At 35.1% G+C, this 17,961-nt stretch overlaps 1 protein-coding gene across 6 annotated transcripts in view; it reads left to right on the forward strand.

The window, feature by feature from the left end:
* Positions 1 to 17,961, forward strand: part of FCHO2 (FCH and mu domain containing endocytic adaptor 2) — a 110,394-nt gene that overhangs the window by 43,392 nt on the left and 49,041 nt on the right. For all 6 annotated transcript variants that reach the window (XM_032474098.1, XM_032474108.1, XM_032474103.1 and 3 more), the window contains 2 exons: positions 525 to 621; positions 17,184 to 17,228. In XM_032474098.1, the coding sequence (XP_032329989.1) occupies positions 525 to 621; positions 17,184 to 17,228 (142 nt within the window). The remainder of the gene's footprint in view (positions 1 to 524; positions 622 to 17,183; positions 17,229 to 17,961) is intronic.

Raw genomic sequence — 17,961 nt, forward strand, 5'->3', positions numbered from 1 at the left:
AGATTGACAATTTTTGAATATTTCTTTTTTAAAGTTTTACTATTTTAAATTTAGAATAGCAGTTTCAGTAAGTTGTGGAACTTGTGCTTAGAAATTTTCCAAAAATATAAAAGAGGTTTAGTGATGACATTTAGAGTCCATTGAAATACAGTAGAGAAAGATTGTCCCTTACTCCTTGTTACTAAAGATCTAAAACTATTTTCATTGTTATACAAGTTTTATTTATCATAAGATTTATGTCTCTAAAATACTCAAAGATGGAAACAGGGCAGTCCCTTGACTTCTAAGGCCATGAGGCCGTATCTTAAGGGGTTCATGTCCACAGTGGTTTGTAATCACAGATCTACTAACAGTTTAAATGAGGTAACAGAGCCTGTTAGGTAAATGAAAATTTTCAAAGGCACTGGGTCAAAAAACACATATTTTGGTGTAATGATTTTTAACTGTTCTGTGGAAGTTTTGTCTGAAATAGAATAAGAATATTTATGGAAAATTAAAAAACTTATCTATCTCATTTTTAATAGGTCCATGAAGAATTTATAAATAACATGGCTAATACTACAGTTGAAGGCTTGATACAAAAATTTGCTGAGTCTAAGGGCACTGGGAAGGAAAGACCTGGTAAGATGACAAAACTCTACAAAGAAACATACTCAGATTTCCCATCCAGTAACAAATATGTTTGCCTTTAAATTCCAAAATTACAAAATGGAATTTGGGAGATACCTAAAAATCTGTGCAAAATCTCAGATATCATTTACTTTGTGTCTCACGATATATTTGACTTTTGACCTTTAGTAGTTAATAATTTAGCATTAAAGTGGTTATCATAACCATTACTAAATATATTACAATTTATATTTTCAAAAGTTTAGCAACAAAAGGCCTTTTTAATAACAGAAAGAATGGGAGAGAATATTGAGCCCTCAGAGCATTGAGGCCAATGGAGAACCTTTCTTAAAATTTAATAACCTTTTTTTTTTCTCATTCACTTACGTATTCAACAAATATATTTATTGAGTGCTAACAGAATTCCAGGCACTGTTTTAGACACTGGCGATATACCACCGAGTACAGGAATCCTGGTTCCTATTATAAGAACAGATGATGACAGGTTTCCTGAATCTTACTTTTAGTAAGCGTGTTATGATATATCAAACGTAATAAGCAGCCCATTCCCTTCTTCTACTCAGCATACCTACCATCTTCTAGATTTCTTGCATTTATTAGTTACTATACCATCTTCTTGTAAGATATTTGTTTCACTCCACAGGTAAAAATTAACTCAATCCAGTAAATAAGTTAAAATATAGTTTGGAATTCAGGAAAATGAGTAAGTGATTTATAGAGAAGTCTGGGAGCCATCTTTTTTCAGCGCAGTTCACAGAACTAAGACTTAAAACCTAAATCGTCTTCACTTCCTTCTTCCCACATTTCACTGACTTTCAAATTGTATTGATTCAATTATGTTAGTATTTTTTTTTCCCTTGAGACCTTTCCATGCTTTCACTACCCACCTGATTGTATCAGCAGGTTTCTAAATAGTAGAGATGTCTTTTATAGTCTATTTTACATTAATGTTTTGGCTATATAATTATGAACTTATAATTGTATTACTCATAAATCTTTGCCTTTTCATTACAGACAGAATGAAATTTAGATCTGGACTTAGGTTCAAAGCCTTTCGGGATCTGGCCTTGCCCAGTCTTCAGTCTTATTTCCATTATTTCTTTTCTGGCATCCTGCACTGCAGCCAACCTGAACTGCTTGCTGTTTCCTATATATGCCCCCCTTTTGCTCTTGGCACCTAAGTTACCCTTATGTCCTTACTCTAGAAAATGTTAAATCCCACTCTTTTCCTGTCCCACATCTTCCAGTTTTTGCCAAATGAATGAAATCTTAAAGAGCAAGGTCATGTGTTACTTCTACCATCAGAGAACTTTACCTGTACTTTTTTTTTTTTGGCATTGTTGTCTACCTTAAATTTTAGTAATTGTGCTCTTGTGAAGAAAAGTTCTGTATTTGATTCATCTGTTTATCTTCTTAATGTGTTAACACTGCATTTTTTGTTGTAAGAATGAACAGATGGGCATATAATGGTAAGGTTAGGCTATTAAGGAGGTTGGAATGGATGGATTTGCTATTAGAAAAATCTCGGTGAAGGAATAGTAAATAATTATGGTTAAAGGTTAGTGAGTACTTACTTTGTGCCATGTACTGTGCCAGTTGCTTTGCAGGCAAACTTTGATCTTCAGGAACTCTTTGAAATAGGTACTATTGTTCCCATTTTATGGGTGAGGGAAGTATTGAGAGGTTAAATTATTTGCCTAAATTAAGTACAGGGCAGAACACTGAGATTAAATTTTAGGATCTTTGACCCTAAGACCCATGCTTTGGAGAAATTAGAATAAGTGAGTTCACATACGTGGAGAGAATGAGGATACTGAGATACATAACCTATAGGATAGTGAGAAACCCTGAAATTTCTTTTAAAGATTAAATTATAAGTGAAGACCAGTTAAGAGAGGTAAAAACAATTGAAAAAATTTTATCTGGAGTATTTAGAAGTGTTGATAGTAAAGCCAGTGTGTATTGGCTGGTTAAAATCCTTTAGACAGAACCCTAAGTGAGGTTGATAGATTGTACTGTCATCAGTATCCTGTTTGTGACAATATATTGTAGTTTTCCAAAATGTTATCATTGCAGGAAACCAAGCAAAGTGTTTAAGGGATCTTTCTGTACTCTTCTTTTTTTTTTTTTTAAACAACTGTATGCGAATCTACAATTATCTCAAGAGAAAACTCAGTTACTTTCTTATCTATGGTGTAGCACAGTACTTAGCACTGTAGTTTGTGGTCTGTTCTTTACTAGCAGTGAGACTTACAAGCCTCATTGCCCTCATCTATAAAGTAAGGATAATAATAGTACATACTCATGGGGTTGTTGTGAGGTTTACATGAGGTAATGTAGCATTTATTGAGTCCTTTATAAAAGTCATTTTCAAAAATTAATATATTATTGATTAATAGGTAGTTACTATTGGATATTGTTTATTTATAAATTTAAATTTATTGGCCTCAAGATACTCTAAGACATATAGAGAATTTCTGTAACTAAATGGTAAGAGGGAAGCCAAGATTGGTGATGACATGGGCTTTTCCTGGAATTACTAAACCCAGAATTAGGTGACTGTTTCAGGGTGATTGTTGACATTGTGTGTATAGGTGGCCGATTTTCAAAATAAGTGGTCCCAGAACTAACTTGGGGAGGGATGGGAAGGAGTACAGTGGGTGTGGGGGTGGAGTGGAAAGGATGAATATTACTTCTCTAGTTGACTTGCTATGGGTGACTAGTTACAGTTCTTTCATATATATTTGTTCCGTTCATGGGCACTAGAGGGAGCCGATTGCAATGATAAAAACTGTGTTTCTCATGAAAATAACATGGGATTGTATGGAATTCATGGACTTAAAGGATTTTGTTTTCTAAGATGTATTCTAATCTTTGTGTATACTATTTTGCTGTTAACATTTTTTTCTCCTGTTTTGTAAGGGCTCCCTCTGGTGGATGAGTTCCTTTGTAAACTGGTTTTAGTCCTATGAGGTACACATTTTAAAAAGAAAACAAGAGGCTCAGTTCTTTAAAAATTTTTTATAACTAAAAGTTAACCTATTTCTCTTGCAATGAAAAGTGAATGTTTTTTATTTAGTTATCTTTTGAAAGATGTAACCTGTAACTGTACGTCTCCAATTCTCCTATGTAAATCAAACACTTTGAGAGCATTACATTTTTTCCCCTATTCATTGAGGCACTATTTTATACTTCTTATATGTAGTGTCATTTTTTTTATTGAGGTATGATTGACCTATAATATTGTATTAGCTTTTAGGTGTGCTACATAATGATTTGATAAACATATGTATTGTGAAATGATTACCAAAGTGAGTTTAGTTAACATCTGTACGTTTTTTTTCTTGTGATAAGAGCTTTTAAGAATTACAGTTGGCCCACTCTGTCTGAAGATTCTGTACCCATGGATACGAAGGACTGACTGCATTATGCCCTGTAAGGAAGCCTAGTATCTTCGGATTTTGGTATCCGCAGAGGTCTTAGTCTACAACCAGTCATCTTCAGATACTGAGGGATGACTACTTTCTCAGCAACTTTCAAATACATAATATATTATTGTTAACTAAAGTTACCATGCAGTACATTAACATCTAGAGGACATATTTTATCTTATAACTGGAAGTTTGTATGTTTTGACTACCTTTACCCATTTTGCCCATGTGGTTGGGTGGGGGGTGGGCATCTGTTCTCTGTGTATGAGTCCAGTTTTTTTTTAGATTCCACATGTAAGTGGGATCATTCAGTATTTGTCTTTCTCTGTCTTATTTCACTTAGTACAGTGCCCTCAGGGTCCATCCATGTTGTCACAAATGGCAAGATTTCCTTCTTTTTTAAGGCTGAGTATTTCATTGTATGTGTGTGTGTATGTGTGTGTACATATATATATATATACACACATACACACACCACATTTCTTTATCCATTCATCTGTCAGTAGACACTTAGGTTGTTTCCTTTGCTATTGTAAATAAGTAATGCTGCAGTGAACATGGGAGTGCAGATATTTCTTCGAGATAAGGATTTCATTTTCTTCAGATAAATAACTAGAAGTGGAATTCCTAGGTCATATGGTAGTTCTATTTTTAATTTTTTTGAGGAACCTCTATACTGTTTCTGTCATTACATTTTAAGTATAGTACTGCCTTGCTCTTCTGGAATTTGAGTCACTTTAAGGGGATGCTTTGAATATCAAAGCACCTGTGGTCTGAAATGGTCATGAATAAACAGGTGTTTGCTAATTTTGAATATCTTGTTATGGTGTAATGACATTATCCTAGCATTTCTTCCCATTCTCATATGATTTAATTACAAAAGATTAAAATCCATATTTTTTTAAGTTTTCAGTTTTACAGTTATTCTGCTAATATTATTGTATGCTATTTATAATTCATAAAAGTTAAGCAAGTTTCCAAAAATAAGAAACAAGAGGATAAATAACTTAAAAAAATTGGTAGGCTAGTGTGTAATATGTTTAAAAGATTTTGTTGCGAAGCTTATCTATGTTTTCATTATATATATGATAATGCCAGTTTATAGCTTCCATTTGAAGATTTCCAGGGACTATACTGTGTTTAAAGACAAATAGAAAAAGCCCCAGAAAGGTAAACATAAAATATAACCTGTCACAAAGAAAAAGGAAAATGAAATTCTTGTGGTCAGACTACCTAAATGAAATGAATTGATTAGTTTAGATGTTTGGACTATTTTATCTTCTACATTAGGTATATTATTTTAAAGTATAAGGTAAAGCATATAGTTAAAAATTAAAATCTAGTGATCATCTTTCCAGACCCCCCACGGATTTAAAATAATGCCAAACCTATAAATAGAGCCTCCTACCACTCCCACCACAAATTTTTTGTTTTATTATTATTTTTTCTTTTTTTCTCTCTCTATTTTTTATAGAAGTATAGTCAGTTTACAGTATGTCAGTTTCTGGTGTATAGCACAATGCTTCAGTCATACATGAACATACATATATTCATTTTCATATTCTTTTTACCATAAGCTATTACAAGATACCGAATATAGTTCCCTGTGCTATAAAATATGAACTCGTTATCTATTTTATATATATTAGTTAGTATCTGCAAATCTCTAATTGAACTCTTTTTCTTTTTTTTCTTAATAGACTTTATTCTTTTAGAACACTTTCAGGTTCATAACAGAATTGAGCATACAATACAGAGTTTGCACATAGCCCTCCCCACCCACACATATATACTACTCCCCTACCCTCAACATTCCTTATCAGTGTGGCGTATTTGGTACAATCGATGAACCAAAATGGGCACATTATTATCAACCAAAGTCCATAATTTACATTAGGATTCACTCTTGATGTTGTACATTCTATGGGTTTTGACAAATGCATAATGACATGTAGCCACTACTATAGTATTATACAGAATAATTTTATAGTCCTAAAAATCCCTTGTGCTCTGTCTGTTCATCCCGCCCTCCCTCCCTCTCCCCAAACCCCGATCTTTTTATTGTTTCCATAGCTGTGCCTTTTTCAGAATGTGATTTGGCTGGAATCGTACAGTTTTTAGCCTTTTTAGACTGGCTTCTTTCATTTAGTAATATGCCTTTTAAGTTTCTTTCATGGCTTGATCTTTTTTTTTACTGCACAGGTATTTTTAAATTTACATATATGTACTGTTCATTGTTTCTAAGAACATTTAGAGCTTTAGCTTTTTAAACTTACATAGTTAGCAAAGGAATCAAGCCAACCACAAAATAAGAATTAACTCAAAGAGATACATACACCCTGCTATTTACAGCAACATTATTTATAATTGCCAAGATATGGAAGTATCCTAAGTGCATGTCAATAGTTGAATAGATAATGAAGATGCAGTATGTTTATGTATATGTATATGTAGTAGAATACAACTCACCCATTGAAAAAAAAGGGTATTTTGCCAATTGTGGCCCTTCATTTTTTTTTTTTTTCCACTTCAAAAATCAGAATTTTACAACTGGCAGAGACATTTCCATTACATCAAAAACAACAAAATACCTAGAAATAAACTTAACCAAGGAGGTTACCTTTACTCTGAAAATGAAAATGACACAAAGAAATGGAAAGATTTCTTGTGCTCTTGGATTGGAAGAATCAACACTATCAAAATGGCTACACTACCCAAAGCAATCCACAGATCCAGTGCAACCCCCATCAAAATGCTCACAACATTCCTCACAGAACTAGAACAAACAATTCCAAAATTTATAAGGAACCACAAAAGACTTCGAACAGCCAAAGCAATCTTTTGTAGGTCTCTCTCTCTCTTTTTTTTTCTTTTTTTTTTCTTTTTCTCTTTCTTCTTTTTTCTTATGGTTTGATGACTAGAGAAGGTCCTTTAACATTTGTTGTAAAGCTGGTTTGGTGGTGCTGAAATCTTTTAGCTTTTGTTTATCTGTGAAGCTTTTGATATCTCCATCAAGTCTGAATGAGAGCCTTGCTGGATAGAGTATTCTTCGTTGTAAGTTTTCCCCTTGCATCACTTTAAATATATTGTGCCACTCCCTTCTGGCCTGTAGAGTTTCTGCTGAAAAATCAGCTGATGACCTGATGGGAGTTCCCTTGTGTGTTATTTGTTGCTGTTCTCTTGCTAGTTTTAGTATTTTCTCCTTATTCTTAATTGTTGTCAATTTGATGAGTATGTGCCTTGGTGTGTTCCTCTTTGGGCTGATTCTATGTGGTACTCTCTGCACTTCCAGGACTTACGTGACTGTTTCCTTTCCCAAGTTGGGGAAGTTTTCGGTTATTATCGCTTCAAAATTTTCTCAGGTCCTTTCTCTCTTCTCTTTCTGGGACTAGTATAATGCGAATATTAGAGCGCTTCATGTTGTCCCAGAGTTCTCTTAAACTATCCTTATTCCTTTTTATTCTTTTTTCTATTTTCTGTTCTGAAGTAGTGATTTCCACTAATATGTCTTCTAGCTCAGTGATCCGTTCTTCTGCCTCAGTCAGTCTATTCTTGGTTCCTTCTAGTGTAGTGTTCATTTCAGTGATTTTATTCTTCAGCTCTGTTTGGGTACTCTTTATATTTTCCAGCTCTTTGCTAAAAACTTCACTCTGTGCATCTATACTCCTCTTGAGTTCTCTGAACATCTTGGCTATCATTACTTTAAACTCTTTCTCAGATAAATTACCTATCTTCTCATCACTTATTTCTTTTTCTGGGATTTTATCCTGTGCCTTGGCCTGGGAGATATTCTTTTGCCACCTCATATCGTCTATCTTTCTATGTGTTTGTAGATTCCTTCCACAGGCTTTGGGATTATTGTTTCTTATGTCTAGTATCTGCCCCTGGTGGATAAGGCTGGACTAGAGGCTTATGCAGGTTTCCTGGCAGGAGGTGCTGGGTGAAGCTTGGTCCTGGATCTCTGGTGGGTAGGGGCTGTGTCTAGAGGCCTTTGTGGCTTAGCAAGTCAGCTGATGGGATGGCTGTGTTCCCACCCTGTATGTTGTTTGGCCTGAGGCTGTTGGGAGGGGCTATGTCTTGGTGCTAATGATCCAATCAAGATGTCAGTCTCCAGGAAAGCTCATGGAGATTAACACTCCCGGAATGTCCACCACCAGCTTGTAAGTCCCCTGAGTGAGCTATAGCTATTCCCTACGTCCCCTGGAGACCCTCCAAATCCAGCAGGCAGGTCTGGCCCAGGTTCCTATGAAATCTCTTCCTCTGTCCTTGGACCTGGTGCATGTGAATTTCCATGTACGCTTCTCAAGCGAATGGAGTCTCTGTTTCCCCCAGTCCCGTGAGACTCCCAGAGCCAAGCTCCCCTGGACTTCAAAACCAGATGTCCTGTGGTCTCCCTCTCTTCCCAATGCCAAGACTCAAGCTGAGGAGCCTCACGTGGGGCTTAGAGCACTCACTCCTGTGGGAGGGCCTCTGTGGCTTAACAAATCTTCAGCTTGTGGGTCGCCCACCTTGGGGGTAGGGGGTCCAAATTACATCACAAGCACGTCCCTCCTACTGTATTGCTGTGGTTCCCTCTTTATGTTTTCAGTTGCAGAAGATCTTTTTTGCTAGGTTCCAGACTTTTTCAGTGGTTGTTTAGCATTCAGTTGTGGTTTCGTTGTAGTCACAAAGAGAGGGAAGCTCGTAGTCCTACCACTCCGCCATCTTGACTGAAACTCCCAAATTTTTTGTTTTAAATCAGAGAAACAGAGTATTATCCAGTGTATAAATATACCACAACTTCTTTATCCAGTCATCTGTTGATGGACATACAGGTTGTTTCCATGTCTTGGCTATTGTAAATAGTGCTGCAGTGAACATTGGGGGGCATGTATCTTTTTGAATGAGAGTTCCCTTGGGATATATGCCCAGGTGTGGGATTGCTGGATCATTGGATAAGTTTATTTTTAGTTTTTTGAGGAATCTCCATATTGTTTTCCATAATGGCTGCATCAAATGGCATTCCCACCAACAGTGTTCCCTTTTTTATACCCTTTCCAGCATTTATCATTTGTGGACTTTTTAATAATGGCCATTCTGACCAGTGTGAGGTGATACCTCATTGTAGTTTTGATTTGCATTTCTCTGATAATTAGTGATATTGAGTATTTTTTTCATGTGCCTGTTGGCCATTTGTATGTCTTCATTGGAGAATTGCTTGTTTAGGTCTTCTGCCCATTTTTGTATTTTTTTTTTTTTAATTAAGTTGTATGAGCTGTTTATATATTCTGGAAATTAAGCCTTTGTCAGTTGCATTATTTGCAAATATTTTCTCCAGTTCTGTAGGTTGTCATTTTGGTTTGCTTATGGTTTCCTTTGCTGTGCAAAAGCTTATATATTTAATTAGATCTCATTTGTTAATTTTTGCTTCTATTTCTGTTGCCTGGGTAAACTGCCCTAGGAGAACATTAGTAAGATTTATTTCAGAGAATGTTTTGCCTATGTTTTCTTCTAGGAGATTTATCATGTCTTGTCTTATATTTAAGTCTTTAAGCCATTTTGAGTTTATTTTTGTGTATGGAGTGAGGGAATGCTCTAACTTCATTGATTTATATGCTGCTATCCAGTTTTCCCAACACTACTTGCTGAAGAGACTGTCTTTTCTTCATTGTATATTCTTGCCTCCTATGTTGAAGATTAATTGACTGTAGATCTGTGGGTTTCTGGGCTCTCTATTCTGTTCCACAGGTGACTGGATAAAGAAGTTACGGTATATTTATACAATGGAATACTACTCAACCATAAAAAGAATATAATAAAGCCATCTGCAGTAACATGGATGGACCTAGAGATCATCATTCTAAATGAAGTAAGCTAGAAAGAGAAAAAAAAATACCATATGATATCACTCATATGTGGAATCTGAAAAAAGAAAAAAAGAGAATACTAACAAACTCATCTATAAAACAGAAACAGACTCACAGACATAGTAAACAATCTTATGGTTACTGGAGGAAAGGGGGTGAGAAGGGATAAATTTGGGAGTTTGAGATTTACAATTGTCAACCACTATATATAAAAATAGATTAAAAAACAAATTTCTTCTGTATAGCACTGGTAACTATATTCAATATCTTCTAATAACCTTTAATGAAAAAATGAAACAAGTATGTGTATGTATATGCATGATTAGGACATTGTGCTATACATCAGAACTCGACACATTGTAACTGACTGTACTTCAATTAAAACAAAACAAAACAAAACAGAGAAGCAGAAAGCAAAATTTAAAATAGCTAAAAAGACCAAAGACCCACAAACCACACCAGATTTGCTGATTTTTTGCGTTTTCTATTCAATAGCAAGTGGGAATGACCAGAGAAAGAGAAAAGAATGTATGATGATTAGTGAAGAGGATAGTGTAGATCAGCACAAATAGCTGAGTAAAGAGGAGAACTCCCAAAGACAGTAACATAGAAAAGCTCCACTTTATGAAGTACACTCCCATCTGTTGTGTCCAAGCCACCTGGACAGAGACATGAACTCCGCCCTGTGGGATGCGTATGCCTCCTGATAGTGATTATCTTGTATATCTTTTAGAGCAGGAGTTTGCAAACTATGGCCATTAAGCCAGATTCAGCCCCCCCCCCCCCCTTTTGTGAGGCCTACAAGCAAAGAATGATTAGGGGGGAAAAAGCAATATTTTGTGATACATAAAATTATAAAATTAAGCTATCAGTGTCCATGAAAGATTTTTTGAACACACTCACACTTCTTTCTGTATTGTCTATGACTGATTTCATGCTACTACAACAGCAGAGGTCACTAGCTGTGACAGCTCTTCTGGCCCACAGTGTCTAAAATATTTATTACCTGACTTTTCAGAAAACCTTTGCCTACCCTTTTGTTAGAGAATGTACTTCTTGTGTAGTATAGAAGCAGCTTTGCCATAATACTTTAGAATTGGGTAGCTCATAACAATACCTAAATGAGACAGGAGGGAAGGGAACAGAGCACAGCCATTAAAGGAGCACAGCGATTAAGTACAGGACATAAACTGGGTAGAACTAAGATGGTGGAAGATTCAAATCTCAGTAGACCTTGAGCTTCATTATACACTCATTGTAATATATTATCATGCTAAATGGCACTCTCACAGGTTCTGTGACAGTTCCAAGGCTGGCCGCAAAAGGCCAAAAAGTGGGCAGTGGCCCAATCCCTGAGAATCTTTGCTCCTTCCCCAAAGTAGTTGGAAAAATCCTCCAACTTGTTAGCATATGAAGTTACCAAACCCATAAAAACTAACAATCCTGCACTCATGGGTGCTCTCTTTTGCCTTCTGAGACAGCCTGCACTCTGTCTGTAAACTTGCTTTCACTCTGCTATGGCTTGCTCTTGAATTCTTTCCTGCAAAAAGCCAAGAACTCTTACTTGTTGAGGCGCTTCCCAGGGATTCTCCTGTGGAATCCATCCTCTTGTGCCCCATTTCCTGCAACATAATCTTTTTTCAAAAGTTGATTCTGCTGTTCTAGGATTCAGAAATCGTTTAAACTGACATCCTGCACCAGCTACATCTGTAGTCACATTACAGCACAGTAACTGGTTATCATAATAAGAACCCTAATTGTGAAGTAAATATTAAACTGTTTTGAAGTAGGTTTTAAGGAAAGCTTAGTTCACTAATTTGAAATAGCCATTTAAAATGTTCAGTGTATAAGCATTAACAGAATAGAAGTAAAAAAGTAAAATAAGCTAATTATAGTTTTTACATGTCCATAAGTCAGGTTTTTAAAGAGTATATATAGTTTTATTATTCCAGAAACTGTTATTATTTCTATTTTTAATATATATTTCTATATTTAATATATATTTTACAATTTGAAAAGATTTGGCATCTTATATTTCAGAAATGTCATTTATTAAAAAATTTTAACTGTGTTCCATCCGCATACAAGCTTTTCTGTTCAAAATAGAAATAATACATGTCCATAAGTCAGGTTTTCGGTTCTTTTTTTGCCGTGTGTAAAAGAAGTTATCTCAAACCAATTTGAACTTAAAAGGAAATTTATTGGAAAGAAACTGAGGTATCCCAAGGATCCAAAATCAGGAATATAGCCAGGCCACAGGAGAAAATTCAAACCAATAACCACACTAGGTATCATTTTTTTCTTTATTCAATCTCTGCATTTCTACTGCTTAAATTTTTTTATTTTTTGTTTTTTGCAGAATGGTTTTCTTTGTTTCTCCAGGCATGATATAAGATGCTCCTAGTAATTTCTACATATTTTTACTTGTTCCTTAATTGCAAGGCTCAGAATTAACCCAGGTTTTTGTTTTTTTCCTAGACTACAAAGAATCTGGTCTAGGTAATCTTGGTTTGTGGTAATCTGCTTTCTAGTCCAGTCAGTTCTGACTAAGTCATGTGGCTTCTGTAACAGAAGCCAAGAGATTATAGTGAGCAGAGTATAATTCCTGAAGGTTTTATCAGGATCACAGAGAGTGAGATTATGACTCAGACTGGGGATGTGGAGGCAGTGTCAGATTTTGGATGTAGGAGGAGATTATATTTCAGTGCCAAGAATCTGTGTTTGGAGATTTAGAAGATTTTACAGTGACTGAAATTCCATGGTTAAAAACTTATTCCTTTGATTTAAGACCTTGGTCCCTAAATTTGCCTCATCAATGGTTCTTAAGCCTTGGATACATATGAGAATCAACTGTGGAATTTTTTTCCCTTTCCTTTTTATTTCTCTCTCTTAAAAAAAAAAAGATGTACAGATGTACAATGCACTATTTGAGAAATTATGATGTCATTGGTGTGGGGTGGGTCCTTGGTACCACTATATTTTAAAACTTGTCTGAGTCTGATGTACAGCCATTGTTGAGAACTTGTAGCATTACATCACTGGATGCTTGTTATAAATGCAGCTTCTCAAACCTTACCCCAGACCTCCTGAATCAGAAGCTGCATTTTAATAAGATCTCCAGGCAGATTGTATGTGCAGTAAAATTGGAGAAGCACTGTCTAGACTTACAGACTATCTGGCAATGGACCCAGGGGTCCCTAGGACTGTAGTTCTCAAACTGATTCTAGGCCCATCCACATCAACTGGGAATTTGTTCAAATATTCTTGAGCACCAACCCAGACCTTCTGTATAGGACACTCTGTGGGTGGGGTCCAGTAATTTGTGGTTTAACAAGCCCTCCAGGTGATTCTGATACATGAAGCATTGCACTAGGAGATTCAACTGGGAGTTGAGATTTGGAACCGCTAGACTGAGGGAATTGTTTCTACAAGCCCTTTATTAAAATAACTAATCCTGAAGTGAAGTAGCATTGCTATTGCAACTTATTTTCAAATAATTTAGCAAGTGAAAAAGAAAAAAATTGTGAGTACTGGTTTGTGTAGAGAGAGTAAGAGAAAGTGAATATAGCAAAAGGTATTATTGTTCTTATCCCCCACATCATTTGTAAAAATGATAAAACTTAGGTTCAAAAAAAGTAAGTAGCTAGTCCAAGGTAATCTGCAACAAGCAAATGGCAAAACCAGAATTTGTGCCTCTGTACCCTTTACACATCATCATAAGCTGGAGTTTGATGCTCTTTTTCGCGTTGTCTTGCCTGGTTCCTCATCCCAGGCACCTAGGAATGTGGCTCTGTTGCATTTCATAGGCCCAGGAGCAAGCTTGAAAATGTCATTGACTCCTATTGTTATGAGTCACCTTCCCCCCACCCTCTTTCCCTTTCTTCCTCCCTCCCTCTTGCTCTTTTCTCTTTTTCTCCCTCTCTCTCCCTCCCTCCCCCTTCCCTCCCTCCTTCTGCCTCCCCTCTCTCCTATTATCACTTTTTGTTAAACTTTGGGGTCTGGACATGTTTGTATGTTTAACTTTGGCTTCTAATTAGAACCAGTGTTCTGTGGTTTCAGTTGGGCATATGCAAAAATATGCTTGATTTGGGAAACTCAGAGACTTCTTATTTGAGTTTTGAGGCCAGTTTATAACTAGGCAGAGTTGCAGATTTGCCCTATTGGTGGCCTAAGATTTAGAATTGATTCCCAAACAATGGAAACTATTAATTAGATATTTCACATTTTTTTATACACTGCCTCTTTCCACAAAATATAGTGACTAAAGATTATTGTTAAATGAATTCTTTCCTCTTGTAACATTTCTTGAAAGTTTTGATAAATTGTTTAGGTTATTGGACTTTTTCTTTTGCTAGCAATAATTTATTCCTGCCCTTATGATTAAAGCATCATGTGTAAGAATTGTTTTGCTTTAGATTGTTGACCTCTTGGAAGTCTGCCTTTAATTTCTTCTGCTTTTAATTGAACTCGTGATGGGATTTTTAGATAATGTGTAAAAGAGCATCAGGAGACAGAGCCAAAATGGTCTTACTTGCTTTTATATAAACTAAATTGCCCTTGTGGCCCAGCATAAAATCTGAGCACTAAGAATAGTTATTTATTTTGACAACAGAATTAATTGAGCCTAAAACAGTTAAAATTCCAGTTGTAGCAAACTATTCTTTCTGACTCTCACTCTGGCTTTGGTACTGTCAGAAAAAGTAACTTGTCTTACGATTAAATAGCAGAATGATGGGCAGTGGACTGCATTTGAGGGAGATGCTGAATAAACTTTGTACTCGTGAAACAGTTCAGAAGTGACATGCTGCAAGGGGGGTCAGAATGTGCATTGATATCCAGCTGAGCTGTCAACTGGCACTGAGCCAGGCACGCAAAGCTTTGCCATGTGAAGCAGCATGCGGAGTGTATGCCATTTGAAAAAGAAAATCTTTCTCATGCATGACTGAATTTTTTTTTAAAGAGTATATATAGTTTTATTATTCCAGAAACTTATTTCTATTTTTAATAGAAAAGCTTATATGCAGATGGAACAGAGTTAAAATTTTTTAATATGTATTTTACAATTTGAGAAGATTTGGCATCTTATATTTCAGAAATGTCATTTTGAATAGCTACTTTTACTGGATATTTTTCTATTTCAAATGGGTTTTAAGGGGATGTTTAAAAAAGATAAAGAGAAGCAATCAAGATACATCTGGTATTGGAAAAGTGTTTTGTGAGAAGAAAATGTAGAATTTTGTGTGAAGGGATTGATGTTTATAGAGTGAAGGGATGCCTTTACAATTTTCACATACATGAAGGCATCCAAAGATCTTAAAAGAGTATATACCGTATTTGCTAAGGTGATTTGTAAAAGTCTTTCTAGATACTACATTGAAAATATTTGTAAGTAATAACACTTCTGGCATTGGTGTTTTATTCTCTGGAATAAGCCTATAGCCTGAATATTAGAAATTCTGTAGTTACTGGGTACAAATGATGTGCTGTGTAACTGTAGGAACATTTTGGATTAACCACATTTCTAGTTGTCTTTTTTTTTTTTTTGACAAGTGGTTATATTCTCTTAAGCTTTTTTTGTATGTAATAAAACTAATAATACTTAATAAGCTGTTAGTAATTTAGGTAGAGATTTTCATTCTTCTTAATTTTTACAGCAAGCAAAAATTTGCTGTTTATCAGATGCACGTACTACTAAAATTCTTTACCTTTACTGATCTTTCAGTTCTCATCTCTTTCTAAACTGTTAATGTAGGCTGTTAAAGAATTCTGAGAAGCAGCTCATCACCCTGTCATTTAATACATTCTTAGCTTCCAGATTTACAGAGAGGAAGTCCTTAAAATGTTAATTGGGCAATTTTCTGACTCCGTAAGAATTTTTTGGATGGAAATAGTGAGTGTATTTTTTTTTTTTCAAGTCTTCTGATATGTGTTGTAAGATTGCCCCAGTAAGGAAGGTATTGCTAATTAATTTATTAGGACCTTGTTTATCAGCTCACTTTTATGACTTTTCTGCTTATCACTAAATGTTAATTTACTCTATGTGAATAGAAACTGGAACTGAAGAAGTAAATCTTCGATTTAGGGGCAAGAAGAAAGACATTTTATTAGCCAATATTTTTTGATGTTCCTACTTGTAGAGAAATCTTTCTTATATATTCGTGGTTTTCTTTCATAATGGAATGATCAGTGAGAACTCTGATCATGAATTTGCACATAGTTATGGTTAAGCTTAACAGCTTATAAGAACCAGTAATGAAATCCTCTATTATCCACTGTTTACTTTGAGCTCTATTTTAAAATTTCTTGATGTAGCAGGCTGTACCAGTTACCCTAAATAAATTAAAAATTATTTCACAAAAATGCTGAACTTGCGTGAATTTATACATTACAAAACAAGGCTAAAATGACAGTTTAGTGGAACATAAATTTTTAGTCTAATATTTAGCTTTGGGTATATTTCAGTAGAAGAGTAATTCATGCTTTTGCTAAATACTTTGATATTTTACACATACGGAATATATATTTTATGGCATTTAAGGCTAGTCTCAGCAGAACTGTCATTTCAGGGCTATTTGAATTGTTTTCCAACTTATTTCCATTTTATCATTGTCTTCCTCTACAGTTGATAACAGTACTGAATTAATTTTTCTGTAAGACTACTCGGCATGGGTGTGTATGTGTGACTTTCTCACTTAAAAACTCTTCCCATTGCCTGCAAACTACAGTTCAAATTCCTTGATCTGCTATACAGTTAGAGAGATCTGGATTATCTAGCATCACCACTTAGTATGTAATTAATTCACTTATTTATTAAGGAAATACTTATGGAAAATCTGTTATTTGCTAGTTCACAGAGGTAAATAAGACGGAGTCCCAAGCTTCCGTCCAAGTAGTATTTTACTGAGTTCGTCCCTCTGTCCTTCCCACAAACACAACCAAGGATTCAGCAACTGCGTCTTACCGTGCTTGTTTTCTTTCAACTATACATACTGTAAGCTCCTTGAAAGCAGAAAGTACATGTTAGATCTCTGTGTCTTCACTTCTGTGGTACCATATATAAAGGGTTTTCAGAAAATTATGATCATGATAATAGGCTAGTGTCAATGTTTTTTCACTGTTAGGCTTATTTGATTTTTTAAATTATTGCTGATACTTTAACACAATCATGTAACACTGGAACACATTTCAGAACAATTAAAAGTAATGGGATCTGATCTAATTGTTTTCTGCCAGCTTTTTTTTTTTTAACTAGTATTTGTTCATACATTTTTTTTAGGCCTTTTTGAATTTGAAGAATGTGACCCTGCTAGTGCAGTTGAGGGTAAGTTGACCAGTTGTAACATGTGGCAACTAGCTAATAGCTTCTGTTTACTGAACAAATAAAGAGGAGCTGCTGTCCAGTGGTGTTAGCATGTCTATAGAGTGATGTAAAAAAAATTTGAGTATGGTTCAAAGACCTGCAGATATTAATGTCTACTTAATAAGCAGTAAGTTTGCCCAAAGGACTATTAGTGTTAGAATACATATATTTTAAAGATTAAATATAACATGTATTTGTTTTCAAATATACATTGAGATTGTTTTCTCCATTGATACCCATCTTTGAACATTCTAATATAAATATGAAGATCATCAACATATATTAATGTATACTGCTTATTCTACAGTGAGTTAACATTTTAATAATTAATAAGGTTATGCATTAATGCTAATGTTATCATTCAAAATAGGTGATGATGTGACTTGGAGAAAGGGTCCACAACCTTTCCTATTATAAATTGATGTTTTTCATAGTATGAAACCCAAGAGACATCCACAATTTTTGTCATGTTTTATGTATCTCACTTTGTAAGCTGCTAGAAATAATTTGGAAGCAGTCTTCTGTTTTTTCCAAGGCCTGTTTAAGAATTTGGAGAAATGGTTTGCTGTTGTGTGTAAGGTTATCAGAGCATCCAGGAGCTCTGGGGCTTAGACTATAGTTCTCACTGTTTGAGAGCAATAATTATTTAAATTCTCTGTACATTAAAATAATTTTTTTTAAAGTTTAAGAGAAT

Source organism: Camelus ferus, chromosome 3, assembly GCF_009834535.1.
Source record: "Camelus ferus isolate YT-003-E chromosome 3, BCGSAC_Cfer_1.0, whole genome shotgun sequence".
Lineage (NCBI taxonomy): Eukaryota > Metazoa > Chordata > Mammalia > Artiodactyla > Camelidae > Camelus > Camelus ferus.